This window comes from Heteronotia binoei, chromosome 4, assembly GCF_032191835.1.
Source record: "Heteronotia binoei isolate CCM8104 ecotype False Entrance Well chromosome 4, APGP_CSIRO_Hbin_v1, whole genome shotgun sequence".
Taxonomy (NCBI): domain Eukaryota; kingdom Metazoa; phylum Chordata; class Lepidosauria; order Squamata; family Gekkonidae; genus Heteronotia; species Heteronotia binoei.
The window spans coordinates 158,895,692-158,914,616 of record NC_083226.1 but is presented as its reverse complement, the minus strand read 5'-3'; the positions used below and the strand labels follow the sequence as shown (position 1 = coordinate 158,914,616).

Below are 18,925 nucleotides of genomic sequence, written 5' to 3'. Positions count from 1 at the left end.
TCATCATTGGCCAGGCGGATTTTTCATGCCTCTGCCTTCTGCAGCCCTTTAATCGCCCCGGGCTCACCAGACTTCATGTTCCCAGCAGGTTCTCCCCCACCCCTGCCATTTACGCATGGAAAACAAATAAACTCTGCTTGCTATTGTTGCAGAGGGTAATGGGAAAAACAGTGTGAAGTCAGCGCTCCAATCAAAATCCGGATGCGTCCAGAGAGCTCTCATTTGGAGTAATGTGAAGAGCTACATTGGCTACGCTTCCGATCTCTGCTGCATAGATAGGCAGAAAGCTGGAGCCCATGTTGGTTGCCCATCTGTCTGCACAACTTGCAGGGTCCAGTGGGGGAACCCCTCTAGCAGTGCCATCTGCATGGGACACCTTCTTTTCTCCCGGCTCCAGACTGACCTGGTGACCTGAATGTGAGGTAGGCTAAAAGTAACAAATTTAGGGGTGTTTTGAACAAAATACAGCACCTCGTGTCAGTGATACCCACCATCTTAGGACAACAGAAGCAAGGGAATGCTACCCAGATGGCACCAAGGATGCACCAATTTTTGGAGCGATGATCTTAGGCTTCGGGCGATGCCATCTACTCCTGTTTGCTGAAGGCAAAGGGTCAAATGGGAAGGGAAGCTGGTGTGCAAAACTCTGCTCAGCACACTCTTGAAACTTCTTGTGCACACCAAGGAACAAGAAGGTCAGCTAAGGTCATAAGGAGAAGTCAACTTGACAACTGAGGCAGGGGTCATCACTCACTTTTTGTATGTCACAGGCACTAAAACAGGAGACATGCTGTCCAAGCTACTAACCCACAGAGGAGGCTGCCCACTGCATCTCTGCGTGATTCCCTGCTCTGGTCTCTTTCTAATTAACCAATGCCACCCTCTCACCCATCTAATTCATTCCCTCATTTGGTTGCTGCATCCATTTCCAAATTCTTGGAAATTAACTACCAGGTCATTCAAATGAAACCATTAACTTCCAAATCATAGAATCATAGAGCTGGAAGGGACCTCTAGGGTCATCTAGACCTACCCCCTGCACAATGCAGGGAACCCACAAATACCTACCCCAAATTCACAGGATCTTCATCGCTGTCAGATGGCCATCTAGCCTCTGTTTAAAAACCTTCAAGGAAGGAGAGCCCACCACCTCCCGAGGAACCATTCTAACGGTCAAGAAGTTCTTCCTAATGTTGAGCCGGAAACTCTTTTGATTTAATTTCAACCCATTGGTTCTGGTCCTACCTTCTGGGGCCACAGAAAACAATTCCATACTCTCCTCTATATGACAGCCCTTCAAGTACTTGAAGATGGTGATCACATCACCTCTCAGCCACCTCCTCTCGGGGCTAAACATCCCCAGCTCCTTCAACCTTTCCTCATAGGACTTGGTCTCCAGACCCCTCACCATCTTTGTCGCCCTCCTCTGGACCCATTCCAGCTTGTCTATATCCTTCTTAAAATGTGGTGTCCAAAACTGAACACAATACTCCAGGTGAGGCCTTACCAGAGGAAAGTAAAGCGATACTATCGCATCACGTGATCTGGACACTATGCTTCTGTTGATACAGCCCAAAACTGCATTGCCTTTTTAGCCACCGCATCACACTATTGACTCATGTTCAGCGTATAATCCACTAAGACCCCTAGATCCTTTTTGCACATACTACTGCTAAGACAAGTCTCCCTCATCCTATAACTATGTATGGAATTTTTCCTACCAAAATGCAGAACTTTACATTTATCCCTATTAAAATTCATTTTATTGGTTTTAGTCCAGTTTTCCAGCCTGTCAAGGTCATCCTGTATCCTGTTTCTGTCTTCTACTGTATTTTCAATCCCTCCCAATTTAGTATCATTGACAAATTTAATAAGCATTCTCCAAGAGGATTAGGTACTATTCACAAGCACTCTTTGGGTGCAATCTGTCAACCAGTTACAGATCCCTGATGGGTCAGACCAGTGAGGATCCCTCTAGTCCAGCCTCCTGTCTCACACAGGGGCCAGCCAGTTCCTCTGGATGGCCAACAACAGGGCAGAGAGGCCAAGGTTTCCTTGCTGTTACTTTCTGGCTCTGGGACTGAGAGGCGGAGTGCCTGTGGAGATCACAGGAATACTTTTTAAATGCTCAGGTATTTCATCTTATATGCCGCATGATCCATATTGCCAGGGGTGGAATTCTAGCAGGAGCTCCTTCGCATATTAGGCCACACCTCGCTGATGTAGCCAATTCTCCAAGAGCTTACAAGGCTCTTTTTTGTAAGGTCTTGGAGGATTGGCTACATCAGGAAGGGGTGGCCTAATATGCAAAGGAGCTCCTGCTAGAATTCCACCCCTTCATATTGCCAAGTTGCATAATAAAAACAAAGCATGAAGGAAATAAACGTCTTTCCTGGTATCGCTGGACATAGCGCCCTAAAGAACCATCTCCGTTGTAACTATTAAGAACTCCAACCTGTGTAAAGCAATTCCATTAACATGAGTAGGTTCTTGTGCTGATATCAGATTCTGCTGCCGTTTCAGAGTAATTTCCATATTATTTATGAAGCACCCTATTCATGAGCTATTTATAATTAATGCTCATCTGTATATTCCTGGTGGCATCAAGCAGAAGACTAGGGACTGGATCCTGCAGATCCCTTTGTCTAATAGCACACAGACACACTCACACTGGTAACAAGCATCCCCTTCAAGTCTCTTGCGTCCAGGGCTTTTTTATGTAGCAGGAACTCCTTTGAATATTAGGCCACACCCCCTGATGTAGCCAATCCTCCAAGAGCTTACAGTAGGCCCTCTACTAAGAGCCCTGTAAGTCCTTGCAGAATTGGCTACATCAGGGGTGTGTGGCCTAATATGCAAATGAGTTCCTACTACAAAAAAAAAAGCCCTGCTTGTGTCCAGGGAAGGCTTTGTGCACTGGGCGAAGCCGTCTCCATTTTCAATATGGCTCCTTGGAATCCAGCCCCAAGTACCACATGATAGTATCCTGCTCGGAATTCCCCTGGGTCTTGTAAGCAGCAGCCAACCAAGTGCATTGGAAGCCCTGGGACTGATTCTCTGGCCAAACCACCCACGTGACTGCTGAGGGTGCTGTGGGGGGGGGGGGGAGGGATACCAATGCAGATAGTTGTGATACCCATGCCCCCAGCAACAATGAAAGACAAACAAAAAGATCTCCCACCTGCAGGGACAGTTCGCTTGCATTTAAGTCCAGAATCCCTCCATCCGAAAGCCGAGTCCTGTACTGTCCTGCTGGAAACGGAGAGTCTACTCTCGGAAGCGGATTCTCCACCTTGCTTTCCGTTTTGGATGCCTCCGGTGGTATCCCGTCCACTTCCATACGGGTGCAGTGCCCGTTCTCACGGTCCGTCCTGGAGCTGCCTTTACTGCCCTTTGCCTCCTTGCCACTGGAGGGCGTCCTGGTGATGACCCCAAACTTCCTGGTCCTTTTGCCATTTTGAGAGGCTTTCCCGCTGGGCTCGGAGGTGGGCCTGGCTTTGCTTTCGCTGCTGTTGCTGTTGTTGCCATTCGATGGAGGAAGGGGGGCCTTGCGCTTGATGCGACGCAACATGATCAGGTAGATGAAGCCGCCATTCCAGCACTGGTCAGCAAGATAGCTGCGAGGAAAGGTGGAGATACAGGGATTAAAAACTTTCCACTTTAGAAGGCTGGCAAGAGAGGTCCACATGACAATCAGAAGCCTGAAGCCAGTGTGTTCGTCATGTGGATTTTGTCAACATGCCTGCGTATATCAGAATGCTACTCCTGAACTTCCTGTAGCTCTCTGCAGCCTGATTTCACATTAGCTGCAGGGATGCAAAGATGTTTGGGCTGCTGAAATTAAAATAGCACTCTAAGTTTGAAAACCAAACAAAACAACCCCCTCCCACAAAACCTTAAGACTTCACCTTGTTGGATGCACAGAAAGTTTATTTTCTAATTTATCTGATGATTTTTATTTACATTCTATTCAGTTTGCATCTCTCACTGGGGCTCCAGGCAGATTACACAGATTCCGCACTAGACTTTTAATCCTAGCTCAGCCCTGTCCCCAAACTGACATTCTACACATGTCATGGCTGCAACTTTACAGATGTTACAGAACAGTCAGAACTCCCTTCACAGTTCAATCGTGCTTGTCACAACCTTGCTCCGGGCTCCATTTCTATGACCTCCAGCCACAAAGACCCCAGATATTCCCTGAGTTGGACCTGGCAACCCTAACTAGTTCCTAACTTGCTGCACACCACTGAGACAGCTAGTCAGAGAACAGCAACAGACTTCCTTCACTTAGTTATTTAATATACTAATGGATCAAGGGAATGCTTTGTGAGTCAGTTTCTCATTCATCTCTCACCTTGAATTCTCTGGGTGATCTTTCAGCCTCAAACCACCACCACCCCATCTGTGATACTGGAATAACAATACTGGCCCTTCTCGCAGGATTGTGATAGTTTGCTGAGGTAATGTCCAGGTACTATTCTGAGCACACACAAAAAAAGCATTCTGCCAAAAATGAACAGTCTTGTTTTCAAGAATAAAATGCACTGGAAGTGATAAATCAATCAAATTTGGTCAGTGGCTCTCATGGTAATTAACTGCTCAGAGAGTTTCTTCGATTTCAGAATGTTGAATCATTCAGAGATTCTATAGGAGATGGAACAAGTCTTGCATTCACACACCCTCTAACACATCCAGATTTTACAAGTTTGGAGACTAAAGTTCAGGGACGGATCTGTGTGTGCCATCCATTTGTATAAAAGCTGTTAAACGTGTTGACACAGAGAAGCTGGTAAGCAGTCACAGCAGAAAGCTGGCCAGAAGCCTGAAGGCCTCAGGCAATGAGGAACTTAGCAGTTTTTAACAGGCAGAGGGAAACCAAGGTGCTGAAAAATAGGTGTTGGTTATTTGAAGAGTATTTCCCCCACCCCTCAGGAGAGGGGCTGTGGTTCAGTGACAGAGCACATGCTTGGCATGCAGAAGACCCCTGGTTCCATCCTTAGCACCTCAGGTTGCAGATGATGGGAAAGACCCCTTTCAACCTGAGATCTTGAAGAGATGCTCGTCAGAAGAGATAATGGCTGCAATCCCACACATTAAATAATGCACTTTAAATCCACTTTCAATGCACTTTCCAAGTGGATTTTATTATTCTGTGAACTAGCAAAATCCAGTTAGAAAGTGGATTGAAAGTGCATTATTTAGTGTGTGCGATTGCAGCCCACGTTGTGCTAAATGGAGCAATGGATGCAGTCAAGATTCTCCAGCAAATGTTCTTAAGACCTCCTTGTGGTGGAAAGTGCTGTCAAGTCTCAGCCAACTTATGGCCACCCTGTGAGGTTTTCAAGACAAGAGACGAACCGAGATGCTTTTGCACACCTGCCTCTGTGTAGCAATCCTGGTGTTTCTTGGTGGAATCCCATCCGAAAACTATGCAGGGCCGACCCCGCTTAGCTTCCAGGATGTGATGAGACCAGGCTACCCTGGGCCACAGAGGTCAGGACAAAAACAAACACCTGCTTACCAAGTAGTAAACGTCAGACACTGAACCAGGTACGTTATGTGTGCAAAGGATGCCTGCACTCCCAACCTCAACTGTGCAATTAGTTCTCTTAAGAGAGTCATCTCAAGCAGGTCTGCTCAGAAGCCTACTCAGGTCTATTCAATGGGGCTTACTTATATGCCTTATACTGAATCAGACCATCAATCCATCAAAGTCAATCCATCAATCCAAAGGGTGATTAACATGTGGAATTCACTGCCACAGGAGGTGGTTGCGGCCACAAGCATAGCCACCTTCAAGAGGGGTTTAGATAAAAATATGGAGCACAGGTCCATCAGTGGCTATTAGCCACAGTGTTTGTGTATATATAAATTTTTTTGCCACTGTGTGACACAGAGTGTTGGACTGGATGGGCCGTTGGCCTGATCCAACATGGCTTCTCTTATGTTCTTATGTGACACAGAGTGTTGGACTGGATGGGCCGTTGGCCTGATCCAACATGGCTTCTCTTGTGTTCTTATGTTCTAAAGTCAGTATTGTCTGCTCAGACTGGCAGCGGCTCGCTGGGGTCTCAGACAGTGGTCTTTCACATCACCTACTGCCTGGTCCTTCTTAATTGGAGATACCGGGGATCGAACCTGGGACCTTCTGTGTGCAAAGCAGAGACTCTTCCGCAGAGTCAGAGACACCTCCCCCAAGGGAGGAAAAGTTCTGAAGATGGTTCTGTTAAGTGCACACAGTGTTTCTGTCACTGGCTGTACTAAGTTTAAACCAAGTTTAAACCATATGCACCACTAGTACAACAAGGTCCTGAGGCCAAGGAATAAGCCACAGTGGAACATTAATGCTGGACAAACAGGTGTTCAGAAGCTGGATTCAGTATCAAGCTAAGCATATGAAAGCCCAGGTGAGTACTCCCCCCTCCCCTGCCAGTATCATATTTAATCCACACCTCAGTTTCTGCTCTCTGGAGACTAAGAACCAGGAATCTGGCCATTCAGAATAATGCAAATAAAAGGTTTTCTGTTCTATTGTGGAATCACTAAACAGACAGGCTGTTCTCTAAGACTAAGTGGGATGCCTCAGTGCCTTCTGGTACAACTCAAGGCTTTTGCCCATCAATTCCCTTCAAAAATAACTACAGCCACCTCTTTTGTGTTTTTATTGCGATCAAGTTAGTCAAGAAGACATCTGCAGAAGCCAACTGCAAAGAAAGATTTGCTTCCCTGCAAGATGCGACTTTTGCAAATATTTTTGTATTCATTTACAACTGAGCTGTGAATTAAGAAAAGAAATATTCTTGGGAGTGTACCACTTTAAAATGCAGGAAGTGGGTTGAATCTCATGTAGAAAACAAGAGGATCAGGGTAAGGCAAGGCTTTTCCTCAATGTCACAGTTTTCCCTGAGCAAGGAATTTTTTTTTTACATGGATGAGTCAGTATGCAATACCCCATCTGCACCATGTAGAATGATGGTACAGCCCTAAGACAGCTACATCGTGTATTTTTCCTTAGGATGTCAATAAGCCCCTAGAAGTTTCCAAAAAGACAGTACAGGCTTAGGTCTCCAGCAAGATCTTCTCTCTTGCTTGCCAATGGTATCACTCCAAGCAGGGCTTTTTTTGCAGCAGGAACTCCTTTGCATATTAGGCTACACACCCCGGATGTAGCCAATCCTCCAGAGCTTACAGGGCTCTTAGTACGGGGCCCACTGTAAGCTCCAGGAAGATTGGCTACATCAGGGGGTGTGGTCTAATACGCAAAGGAGTTCCTGCTACCAAAAAAAAGCCATGACTCCAAGGCATATGTGTATATGGAGACATAAAAATCTGTGGAACTTTGGAAGCCATGGATTCCTCCTCCGCAGGAAAAATGGAAATATATGCAAAATAATGCTGTAGATCATCTTACATTAAAATCTTCGTGCTATTTTGAGTGGTCCTTACCTGGATAGTCCAGGCTAGCCTGATCCCATCAGACCTCAAAAACTAAACATGGTCGGCCCTGGCTAGCATTCGGATAGGCAACCACCAAGGAAGTCCAAGGTCGCTATGCAGAGGTAGGCAATAGCAAACCATCTCTGAATATCTCTTGCCTTGAAAACCCTGCCTGGTCGCCATAAATCGGCTGTGACTTGATGGCAAAAAACAAACAAAACACATTTTCAGTAAAGCTTCCTCTTTTGAAAAACCATTTCAAATTCCAAGACGAGGCAGTATTTTATCAGAAGTGTCTTTTTTTTTTCAGATAAAAAGGAATTTTATTGAACAAATAATTTCATTACAGTCAACATTAAAAATGTACCAGATTATGATACACAGGATTTTTCGGTTAAATATCATTATTCTTAAGATAAGTCACAACTGGAAACCAAGGAATCACAACTTTTTTTTCCAAAAGAAGTGTCTTCAGTTTCCAGTCACACTGTTGGGGAAAAAAATTAAAAAGGGCTGGGGTGGGGACAGGAATAGTTCATCCCCAGCTTTTTCTGGTTTTCACATCACTACCTGTATAGGACCTTGAAGTACGCTGAGAGCAGCCAGGAAACCATACTATGGCTCACTTCCCTTTCTCATTCATCTTGCCCTGTTTAACCCAGTTTGAGTCACGGGGTGCTAGGTACTTGTACGACTAGAGTTCAGTGGACCTCGCCTTATCAAGTCCTGATGCTGCAGCATAATGCAAATAAAAGCTGGATCCAATAAACTCTGTGTTCCTTTTTGGCAATCAGAAAGCCGAAAAAGGACCTCAAACCTAACTTCTGGCAGCTTGTAAAGCGCTCGAAACCAGCCAACTCTTTCTCTGAATATGGCCTCAGAGTATCCGCAGGGGGGTTCTGTGTTTTATTTCCAGTGTTTAAAATCCAAATACCATAAGGATTTCAGCTATATTGGAATTTGCTACATTATTCTCAGTCTGTATATGTTCCTTTCATTATGGACTGAAAAGCCCCAGGCTCTCAGGGAAAGCTATTTATTTTTTCAGTGTTGCTTTCATATTTCAATCTCTTAAAAATAGAGAGGGAGAGAAATATTATGGCTGACCAGATTTAGGTTGAGCTACAATATTGAAAACAGAAACGGCAATCGCTGTTGTATAACTGCAATCTTCGCTGTACTGGGCAAAGGGTGGATTCCACTGGGTAAGGGTGGACTTGGTTAAAATCCCTGATGCAAAGGAAGTTACTAAACTGACTTCACTTAACCAACCAGTTCTTCGTACTTCTGACTCAGCCTTATAAACATTATACCACAAAGCTCCAACGTGTCTGCACACCTCCTAATAGCTTTGTATTAAGAGGAGCGATTTTTCATCCGTAGTGAACAAGCTACCTTTGGGGGTCTACGGGATGTCCAAGAACTGGAGGAAGGGGGATGTGTTAGACTTTGAGACAACTTATTCTATGAACGAAACTCCTAAACTGAAACCACTCAAGGTTTTCCAAAATGTGAATTCTGGCTCTACTGGAATAGCTGGATTGGGCTCTCAAGTTCCAGACTGCTGCAGACTCAGCTTCCTTTCAGCTACAAATGAACAGATAAGTGAGATTTATATGGAATCTGGGCATTGGTCCATTTAGTTCAGCAACACCTGCTCCAACTGACAGCAGCAGGTCTCCAGAATGTCACATGAAGACATGCCTTATATACAAAGCAGCTCTCCAGGGTCTCAAGCAGCAATAATTTTGTAGAAAAAGAGGTGCCAGAGCTCAGAGGAAGAAGATGATGATATTGGATTTATATCCTGCCCTATACTCTGAATTTCAGAGCAGTCACAATCTCCTTTACCTCCCCACAACAGACACCCTGTGAGGTAAGTGGGGCTAAGAGAGCTCTTACAGTAGCTGCCCTTTCAAGGACAACTCCTACGAGAGCTATGGCTGACCCAAGGCCATTCCAGCAGATGCAAGTGGAGGAGTGGGGAATGAAACCCAGTTCTCCCAGATACAAGTCCACGCACTTAACCACTACACCAAACTGGCTCTCCACAACTCATTTTTATATGCCACACACCCCTGACATCACTGAGAGGTGCACTAAATTATATCAGCTCAGCATCTACCTTACAATGCTTCTTGAATCATAATTGTCATAATAAAACCTTACTCCCATCATACTTTTAAAATTACTTTCTCTTATGTGGCCGCAGTGGCATGAGGTTTATAAGTTTTGGTTATTTTATCATTTTTTGCGGGGGGGGGTGGGAATATTAGAAAGTTTATTGAATCTTAGAGTCCAGCAAAATTCCCACAGGGGGTTTGAACAATGAAACCCAGAAGCAAGGTGGGGGGGGTTTTTGACAGGGGTGGGGGGTAAGAAAGAAGAACCACAATAAAATTTAGGGGTTCCAGAGCTCTGCTCCTGTGAGCTCCTGCACAAAATGAGACCTGTGCCTTATACAAAGCAGCTCTCCAGGGCCTATTACCCAATCCTTTTAACTAGAGATGAAGGTAAGTTAAGGCTAGGTATGTGTGACTGGTGTGAGACTACCTAGCAAACTCCCTTGGCAAAATGCGGGTTCAAACCTGGGCTTTCCTAGTCCAGCACTCTGACTACTACCCCACCCTGGCTCTCATCCATCTGCACTCAAAGCAGATGCCATACAAATGAGCCACAATTCCTGCACAAATGAGCCAGTTTGGTGTAGTGGCTAAAGTGCGTGGACTCTTATCTGGGAGAACCAGGTTTGATTTCTTGCAGCTGCCGGAATGGTCTTGGCTCAGCCATAGCTAACGCAGACCTGTCCTTTAAAGGGCAGCTTCTGTGAGATCTTTCTCAGCCCCACCCACCTCACAGGGTGTTTGTTGCGGGGTGGGGGGAAGGTAAAGGAGATTGTAAGCCACTCTGAGATTCAGAGTGTAGGGCAGGGTATAAATCCAATATCATCATCATCACCATCATATAGCCTATATGGCCAAGGACCTGCATACCTTAGGGACCGCCTTTCCCTGCATATGCCGCAGCAAGCACTTCGGTCTGGGTCTCAAAACCTGTTGACAGTCCCCAGCATCAGAGAAGCCAGGTTTAAGACAACTAGATCCAGGACCTTTCCCGTTTGCTGCACCTAGCTGGTGGAATGAGTTGCCAGAGGAGGTTAGGGCCCTGTGAGAGCTTCTACAGTTCCGCAGGGCCTGTGAAACAGAACTCTTCCGCCATGCTTTCTCATAACGGTAGCATCTACAGCAACGGATTAGGTCCATAAACCTAAACATTACTCTGGATTTCTCTTACCATGCTATGGCGATCCTGGGTCCTCTTTGGAACATCTAATACTGACCAACTTGCCATCTGCTATCAATGAAATCCTAACTGTCTGTATGAATCATTGCACTAGCACCTACTGATATTGACGTTTTAATAATTGTTTTATGTCCTATGTTTTATTGCTCTTTTATCTTGTTTGGTCATTGTTTGACCCTAACCTGTGAGCCGCCCTGAGCCTGTGCCTTTGGCGGGGAGGGCGGGATATAAATAAAATAAAATAAATAAATAATTTTTCTTCTTCTTCTAACACTCACTACCTGAGATCCTTTTAACTCTGATTCTGAGCCTCCACCATTGTGGTTCTACCTGGGACTCAAAGCAGAAGCCGTAGCACTCATTCCGGGACCTGAGGCAAGAGGGTGTAGCTCAGGGGAGAAGAGAAGCTGGGACTCTTCTGTGCGATGATGACGATGCAAAAGACTGAAGGAAGGGAACTGTTAAATGAGGTTTCTTGGTTGCAGAGACACAGAACAGTCAGCAGATTTCGAAGGAGGATGCCAGTAAGTACAAGCAGAGGAACCAGTTCTGGAATCGCCTTGCTCATTTAGCAGCGTCATTTAAAGATGGGTTGAGAATGTTCACCCTCCTCTGATAAGGCAATGAAGTTCGGGTTGCCTTGGGCAACGCAGCCTCATATAAAGTAATGCTGAGTCTTTATAAGCTGCGGTTTGCTGGAATATGCTTGGTATAACCTTTTTAGTGGCTCTCTTCTGTACCAGTAACAGCCATGGCCACCTAGCATGGGCAGGCAAACTCTTTTCTGCAACTAATTTCTATCCCCCACTAAGTGTATTTGTCAAAACTTGAATATTATCCCTCCAAGGAACTTGAGAAGCCAGTTTGGCATAATGGTTAAGAGTCAGTTTGGTATAGTGGTCACGAGCAGCGGACTCTAATCTGGAGAACTGGATTTGATTCCCCACTCCTCCACATACAGCTGCTGGGCGACCTTGGGCAAGCCACAGTTCTCTCAGAGCTCTCTAAGCCCCACCTATCTCACAGGATGTCTCTTGTGGAGGGAGAGGAAGGGAAGGAGATTGTAAGCTGCTCTGAGTGAAGGGCGGAGTATAAATCCAGTCTCTTCTTCTTCGACATGGTGGTTTCCACATTTTATCTGGCCTCTTCTGAGGCAGGTTGGGTTGAAAGAGAACAGGTGGTCTAAGATCTCCCAGCTGAGTTTCATAGTCCAAAGGCAATTCTATCCCAACATGTTCTTCATCTAAGTCCAACAATGGACCCACTACCCCATTCACTCTCTGCATGCCAAAGCACGGTTGAAGGCTCAGGAACAGAGTCACTGTAAAGGTGTAGAAAAGAACAAAAGTTCAGTAGCACCTTAAAGATTAACAAAATTTGTGGCAGGGTATGTGCTTTCATGAGTCACAGCTCACTTAATCCTAGAATCACATAAGAACATAAGAACATAAGAGAAGCCATGTTAGATCAGGCCAATGGCCCATCCAGTCCAACATTCTGTGTCACACAGCGGCCAAATATATATATATATATATACACATACACACACACACTGTGGCTAATAGCCACTGATGGACCTCTGCTCCATATTTTTATCTAACCCCTTCTTGAAGGTGGCTATGCTTGTGGATGCCACCACCTCCTGTGGCAGTGAATTCCACATGTTAATCACCCTTTGGGTGAAGAAGTACTTCCTTTTATCCGTTTTAACCTGTCTGCTCAGCAATTTCATCGAATGCCCACGAGTTCTTGTATTGTGAGAAAGGGAGAAAAGTACTTCTTTCTCTACTTTCTCCATCCCATGCATTATCTTGTAAACTTCTATCATGTCACCCCTCAGTCGACGTTTCTCCAAGCTAAAGAGCCCTAAGGGTTTCAACCTTTCTTCATAGGGAAGGTGTTCCAGCCCTTTAATCATTTTGGTTGCCCTTTTCTGAACTTTCTCCAATGCTATAATATCCTTTTTGAGGTGCGGCGACCAGAACTGCACACAGTACTCCAAATGAGACCGCACCATCGATTTATACAGAGGCATTATGATACTGGCTGATTTGTTTTCAATTCCCTTCCTAAATTGGAAGAGGCCACACAGGTCATCTAGTCCAACCCACTGCTCAATGGAGGATCAGCCTAGAGCAGGGGTGGCCAAACTGCAGCTCGGGAGCCACATGTGGCTCTTTCACACATATTTTGTAGCTTTCGAAGCCCCCGCTGTCCCATTGGCCAGCTTGGAGAAGGCATTTCTCTCTTTAAATCACTTCTCCAAGCTAAACCAGTCAGTATTGGAGAATGCATTTGAAGTTAAAGTTGCTTTCTTTCCATCTCTCCCTCCCTCTCAATGTTCATGCCTTGCAGCTCTCATACATTCGATGTTTATTTTATGTAGCTCTTATAGTAAGCAAGTTTGGCCACCCCTGGCCTAGAACATCCGTGACAAGTGTTTGGCCAGCTATTGCTTAAAGACTGCCACTGCAGCGGGAGCTCACCACCTCCCTAGTTCGCTTCTTCACTCACTCACAAAATCTCATACGCTGCCACGAATTTTGTAGTCTTTAAGGTACTACTGGGACTTTTGCTCATTTCTACTGCTACAGACGGACTAACATGGCTACCCACCTTGAACGGCAAAAGTGGCAACCCGGTACTGACACCTTGAGTCCCCTGCTCCCTCCCATTTCCTCTCCTCTACAGTCATCCCCTCAAAAGAGAGTCCCCAACAGGATCAGTGACACCATCAGTCATGACTCCTCTGTTCAGCTTGATCCAAAAGTGACACGCCATCAAACGTCACCCTCTCCCTGGGGCAGGCAAGTTCTGTTCTCTTCTGCTGCATCATCCTGACTTTACCATCCACCCCACTATTGATAGAACCCCCAGATGAGTCATATGACAAGTAGGGCTGGTTAATCAACCTTTGGGTGGCATTCTGGACTCTTTTTCCACCCATGCACCTCACTAAATGACACAGGAACACTCAAATGGATCCAGTGATGCAGTATTGACACTGGCACATCAGAGGAAAGCAACACTGCTGTACTCAAAGTTCGATCACCCCGAACACTTCTGTATTGCGGCATCTCAGGAGTCATCTTTAATTCAGGATGCAACAGGAAGCAACTGGCCTGGAATAGCAGAGAGCTCTCGACAGCCATGTATGGGGCTAACTAGAGGCCCAGATTTAAAATGATATTCAAACTCTGCAACTGCTGTGGTATATTCTGAGTGTCACGTATACCCCTTGGCCTCCGTTCCAAAAGCAGCACTGCCCCTCTCTCCGTAGGTTTCCCTGTATGGCTCCATAGCAGACCTGTGGCTGATTCTTTCGTCATGAGAAGGATGGACAAACTGAAAAGCTATACAGGTAACAGGTAATGCTCCCTTTAAGCTGTGAGCAAAAGTTCTACTTCGTGAGCTACCAGTATTAAATTTGTGAGCTCCTGCAAAAATGAGTTTGCTCTGAGGCCACTTTCCTGAGCTAAGACAGAAATATGTGAGCTGGAGGCTAAAAAACTAGCTCACACGAACTCAGCTTAGAGGGAACACTGGTAACAGGAGATCTTTTCTTTCCCTCTACACAGTTTGCAAAAGAAAGGTGAAAGATTGTGGTAGACACTGCAGTAGATCCACCAGACGGGAGAGCAATTTACTGGGCCACCAAGGATTAGAAAGATCCGAGACACAGACCATTACATGGAGGAGTTTTATCATTGCAACCACCCTCTGAGTGAGAACAGGCTGAGAGAAGAGAGGGGATTTCCGAACTGTTCTGTCATACGATGCCCCAGAGGCCTCCAGCTTGCATCCATCATGATATATACATGCACATTATGAATTTTATTTATTTAGGGAATTTGTAGGCTGCCTCTCCAGAGAACCGTCTTGAGGCAGCTCATGAGTAAAAATAATATCACAGAAATCATAAAAACACCAAATTATCAATATTAAACCAAGAGATTGGTATAAAAACAGCAGGAAAACACATCACAAAGCAGATTTAAAAAAAGATATAAAACCCTTTTATTCAAAAGCCTGGGTACATGGAATTGTTTTGGTATGGCATGGCAAGAAGAAGAAGATGATGATGATATTGGATTTATATCCCGCCCTATACTCTGAAACTCAGAGCGGTCACAGTCTCCTCTACCTTCCCACACCCCCACCCCCACAACAGACACCCTGTGAAGTAGGTGGGGCTGAGAGCTTTCACAGCAGCTGCCCTTTCAAGGACAACCTCAGTCAGAGCTATGGCTGACCCAAGGCCATTCCAGCAGGTGCAAGTGGAAGAGTGGGGAATCAAACCCGGTTCTCCCAGATAAGAGTTTGCACATTTAACCACTACACCAAACTGGTTCAAAAGACAGTAAGGTAAGTACCAGGTGGCACCACTGGTGCCACTATTGAAAATGCCACATTTCTAGTTGCCACCTGTCTCATCTCTGCAGGCAAAGAGCAGGGCTGGTACAGAAGATTTCAACTGGCAACCAGGATAGTATGGGAAGAGACAATCCTTCATATGCATTACTCAAGAATAAGAAGACCACGCTATCACAGATAGCTGTTCTGACAAGGAGTCTCTCATGTAACAAAAAAAATCAGGAGTTGCTTTTAAAGGAAAGCTTCAGTCTTGGCATCTTTCAGACAACTCCAAACTAAGGCGTCAGATGTGATGGTAACACCATTTGGTTTATTGATGAGGACATCTGTCTCCTGACCAGAGCTCTCCAGTTAACACATTCCCTGAAAGATCAAGGCCTAAAAGGAAAATCTCATCAGACAGACATGGACATATGCAGAAAGCAAAAAAAGAAAAAAGAAAAAGTTATATTAAGTTCTCATTTAAGGGCATGTGCCACAACATTCACATCAACACACTGAATCAGTCAAGCCATCAAGAAGTCTAGATTGCCTCTGCAGAACAGAGCTCATCAGCATTCATGTAGCTGAAGGTATTTAGGCTGTTTCCAGAAGCAGGACTTTTTTTGTAGCAAGAACTCCTTTGCATATTAGGCCACACCCCCTCATGTAGCCAATCCTCCAAGAGCTTACAGTAGGCCCTGTAAGAAGAACCCTGTGTAAACTCTTGCAGGATTGGCTACATCGGGGTGTGTGGCCTAATATGCAAAGGAGTTCCTGCTACAAAAAAAGTCCTGGGCAGCAGTTTTAATTGCCAAGCAGCTGCCATGGTTTAGTCAAATCAGGCAACAAAACTCCAACCAGTTTCAACTGCAGTGGGACTGAAAGAAGAGAGATGGAGAGAGATCATAAAGGGTGACTTCAGCATGTTCTGTTTATCCAAGATGGACCACTAGTCTGATCCAGCGGGGCTTTTCTCATGTTCATATTCCTGATAAGTCTAAATATCCAGTCTGAAACACAGCAGGGCTGAGGGAGGTGCCCCACTGCACCTCTTAAAGATTAACAGCACCCACTTGGAGCCGCAAATGCACATCTACACCAGATTTCTGAACTGGTTTAACAGCCATGGTTATCTGCCACGAAGCATGAGGAAATACAGTTCCGCAAGCTCACTGATAATTTAGAGATTCTTCACTCCCATGCAGAATTACAACACCAATAACTTTACATCTTCTCAGTAAGAAATGAGGCACCATTTTGTGTAGAGTAGAAGCTACTCTACCTTCTCTTTGTTCCTCCTGATTTCTCATGTTAAGGTCTTTTCTGCAGCAGTTATGGAATAGTCAACAAGCACACCCCTCAAGAAGTCGAGTGGCACCTTGGAGGCATCCATCCCATTGTGCTACAAGTGCTTGCAGATTACATTTTAACTTCAAAAAGTGCTCCAAGTGGATGTTATTAATATTTAGGAGGTGCAATTTAGGTGGGCAATGGGGTGCCTCCCTGAGCCCTGTTGTGTTTCAGCCCAGATATTTAGAATCGTCAAGAATAAGAACATAAAAACTGGTCCTAGATGGAACTACTGGTTCATCTAGTCCAGCATCTTGTCTCACAAAGTAGCCAAATAACTCCTCTGGAGGACCAGCGACAGGGCATAGGCCTTCCTCTGATGTTGCCTCTTGGTCCTGGAATCCAGAGGTTGACTGTCTCTGAATGTGGAGGTTACCTGCGTTATCTCTATACTAAGTCACTGTTGTCATAAACAACTTACCAGTCTTCCATACCTCTGGGCCTATTTGATGCTACTGAGTCACTGCGGTCATAAACAACTTAATGGTCCTCTAAGGTGGACCAAAAAGCACCAGCTCCTTCACTTCCAACATATTAAAAAGTCATTGTTTGACCTGGATTGATAACACTGTTATAGAGGCAACAGAGTCAGCAAGCATGAGGGCAGTCACAGGTGGCGCCATCTTGGAAATTGGGTAGGAAGCCATTGTCCATCCCTGGCACATGGTGGTTCAAGCCTTCTGTTTAACAAACATGGTATTCCCTCTTCCTGCAGTTTCTCTTGATTTCTCAACAATCCAAAACTTCAGCGAGTCCTACAGAACCTTTAAGGCTATCCGTTTTGTTGCGCTAATGAAGTCCATTACGTCAGGTGCACAATGAAGCCGACTCTAATCCGCAATAGTTTACGCCAAGAGAAAATTATGCATCATGAAAGTGCCACAGAACCCTTGGTTGTTTTGGCTTTAGCCAACTCACACAGCTATACCCCTGGAATCAAACACCTGCAGGCACAAACTAAAAGTAAGTCTCAGATCTGGTTCCGCTCCCTACCTCCAGTTTCCTTTAACTTGTTTCCAAAGCAGGCAAGTGGAGACAAAGAACAGGCATAGACTTGTTCTTTTGGTAACATCTATTTTAAAGAACCGTAACTTGGTGTTACACAAGTGACTACTTTCAGTCCCGCGCACCCAGAGTTCTGCAGGTGATGACTGAAGTGGCTCCTGAGGGCTTTATTAATCCCACAATCCCACATCAACTATTGATCTGAGTCAGGGTGACACAGCCTGAGCTGATGGCGCAACTTCAGACCAGCATGTGCTCAATACTAAATATGGCTCCCTGAATGACTGCACCCAGGCACGGTACCCTATGTGAGAAGATTTCTATACGTCCTGGCCAACAGTCTCCCCATATGAGCCCCAGAGAGCACTGAGGTCATCTGGAAAAAACCAGCTGAATGTCCCTGGGCCAAGGGAGGCTAGATTGAAGGCCACCCGGGATCGGGCCTTCTCCGTCACAGCTCCACTACTGTGGAATCAACTCCCTGAGGAGGTGAGGGCCCTACGATGCTTAGACCAATTCCGTAGGGCCTGTAAGACTCACCTTTTCAGGATGGCCTTCAACTAGTAACAAGCTAGGAATACTGCTGAAAATGCTTTTATTTACTGAATCCCACTGAAGATCCAATGTTTATAACGCCATATTGTTAATGTTAATTTTAATTATTTATAATCTGTTTTAACCATGTTTTTATAAGTATAACTGATGTACCGTATATTTTATGCTGTGAGCCGCCCTGAGCCTGCTCCGGCGGGGAGGGCGGGATAGAAATAAAAATTATTATTATTATTATTATTAACAGTCATGCAAGAGTCTCAGGCTGCAATCACACACACACTAAACAATGCACTTTCAATCCACTTTCAATGCCCTTTCCAACCAATGTTTCCTTGAAGCTGTGGAATCTTGTGGGCAAAAAAATCTACTTTGTGAGATGCTGGCAATAAATTTGTGAGCTGCTGCCTAAATTAGTTTTCTCTGGGGCCATCCTTCCAGAGCTAAGACAAAAATGATCCAGAGGCTAAAAAAACTGTGAGCTGGCTCACACTAACTCAGCTTACAGGGTACACTGTTTCCAGCTGGGTTTTACGGTGTGAATTGGTGAAATCCATTCAGAAAGTGCATCAAAAGTGGATTGACTGAAAGTGCATTATTTCAGTGTGTGGGATTGCAGCCTCAGTTTGCAGAAGTGCAGCTTCCTGGGAAAGTATGGCTGCCTGCCACTCACATGAACTCTCCAAGAGGCCATATAAATGTGTGAGACTGTCTTATATTGAGTCAGACTGCTGGCCTATCAAAATCAGTATGGTCAACTCGGACGGGCAGCTGCCTCCGGAGTCTCAGGGAGAGGTCTTCCACCCTGCCACCTGTGGTTGTTGGCATTGGGGATGGAACCCAGGACCTTCGGCATGTCGAGCAGATGTTCTACGGCAGGACCATGGCCCCACTTACATGAAGCTGCCTTATACTGAAT

At 45.3% G+C, this 18,925-nt stretch overlaps 1 protein-coding gene across 2 annotated transcripts in view; it reads right to left on the bottom strand.

The window, feature by feature from the left end:
• The window catches only part of PDZD2 (PDZ domain containing 2), a 352,225-nt gene that overhangs the window by 107,919 nt on the left and 225,381 nt on the right, over positions 1-18,925 (bottom strand). For both annotated transcript variants that reach the window (XM_060236112.1, XM_060236113.1), the window contains one exon: positions 3,182-3,617. In XM_060236112.1, coding sequence (XP_060092095.1) covers positions 3,182-3,617 — 436 coding nt within the window. The remainder of the gene's footprint in view (positions 1-3,181; positions 3,618-18,925) is intronic.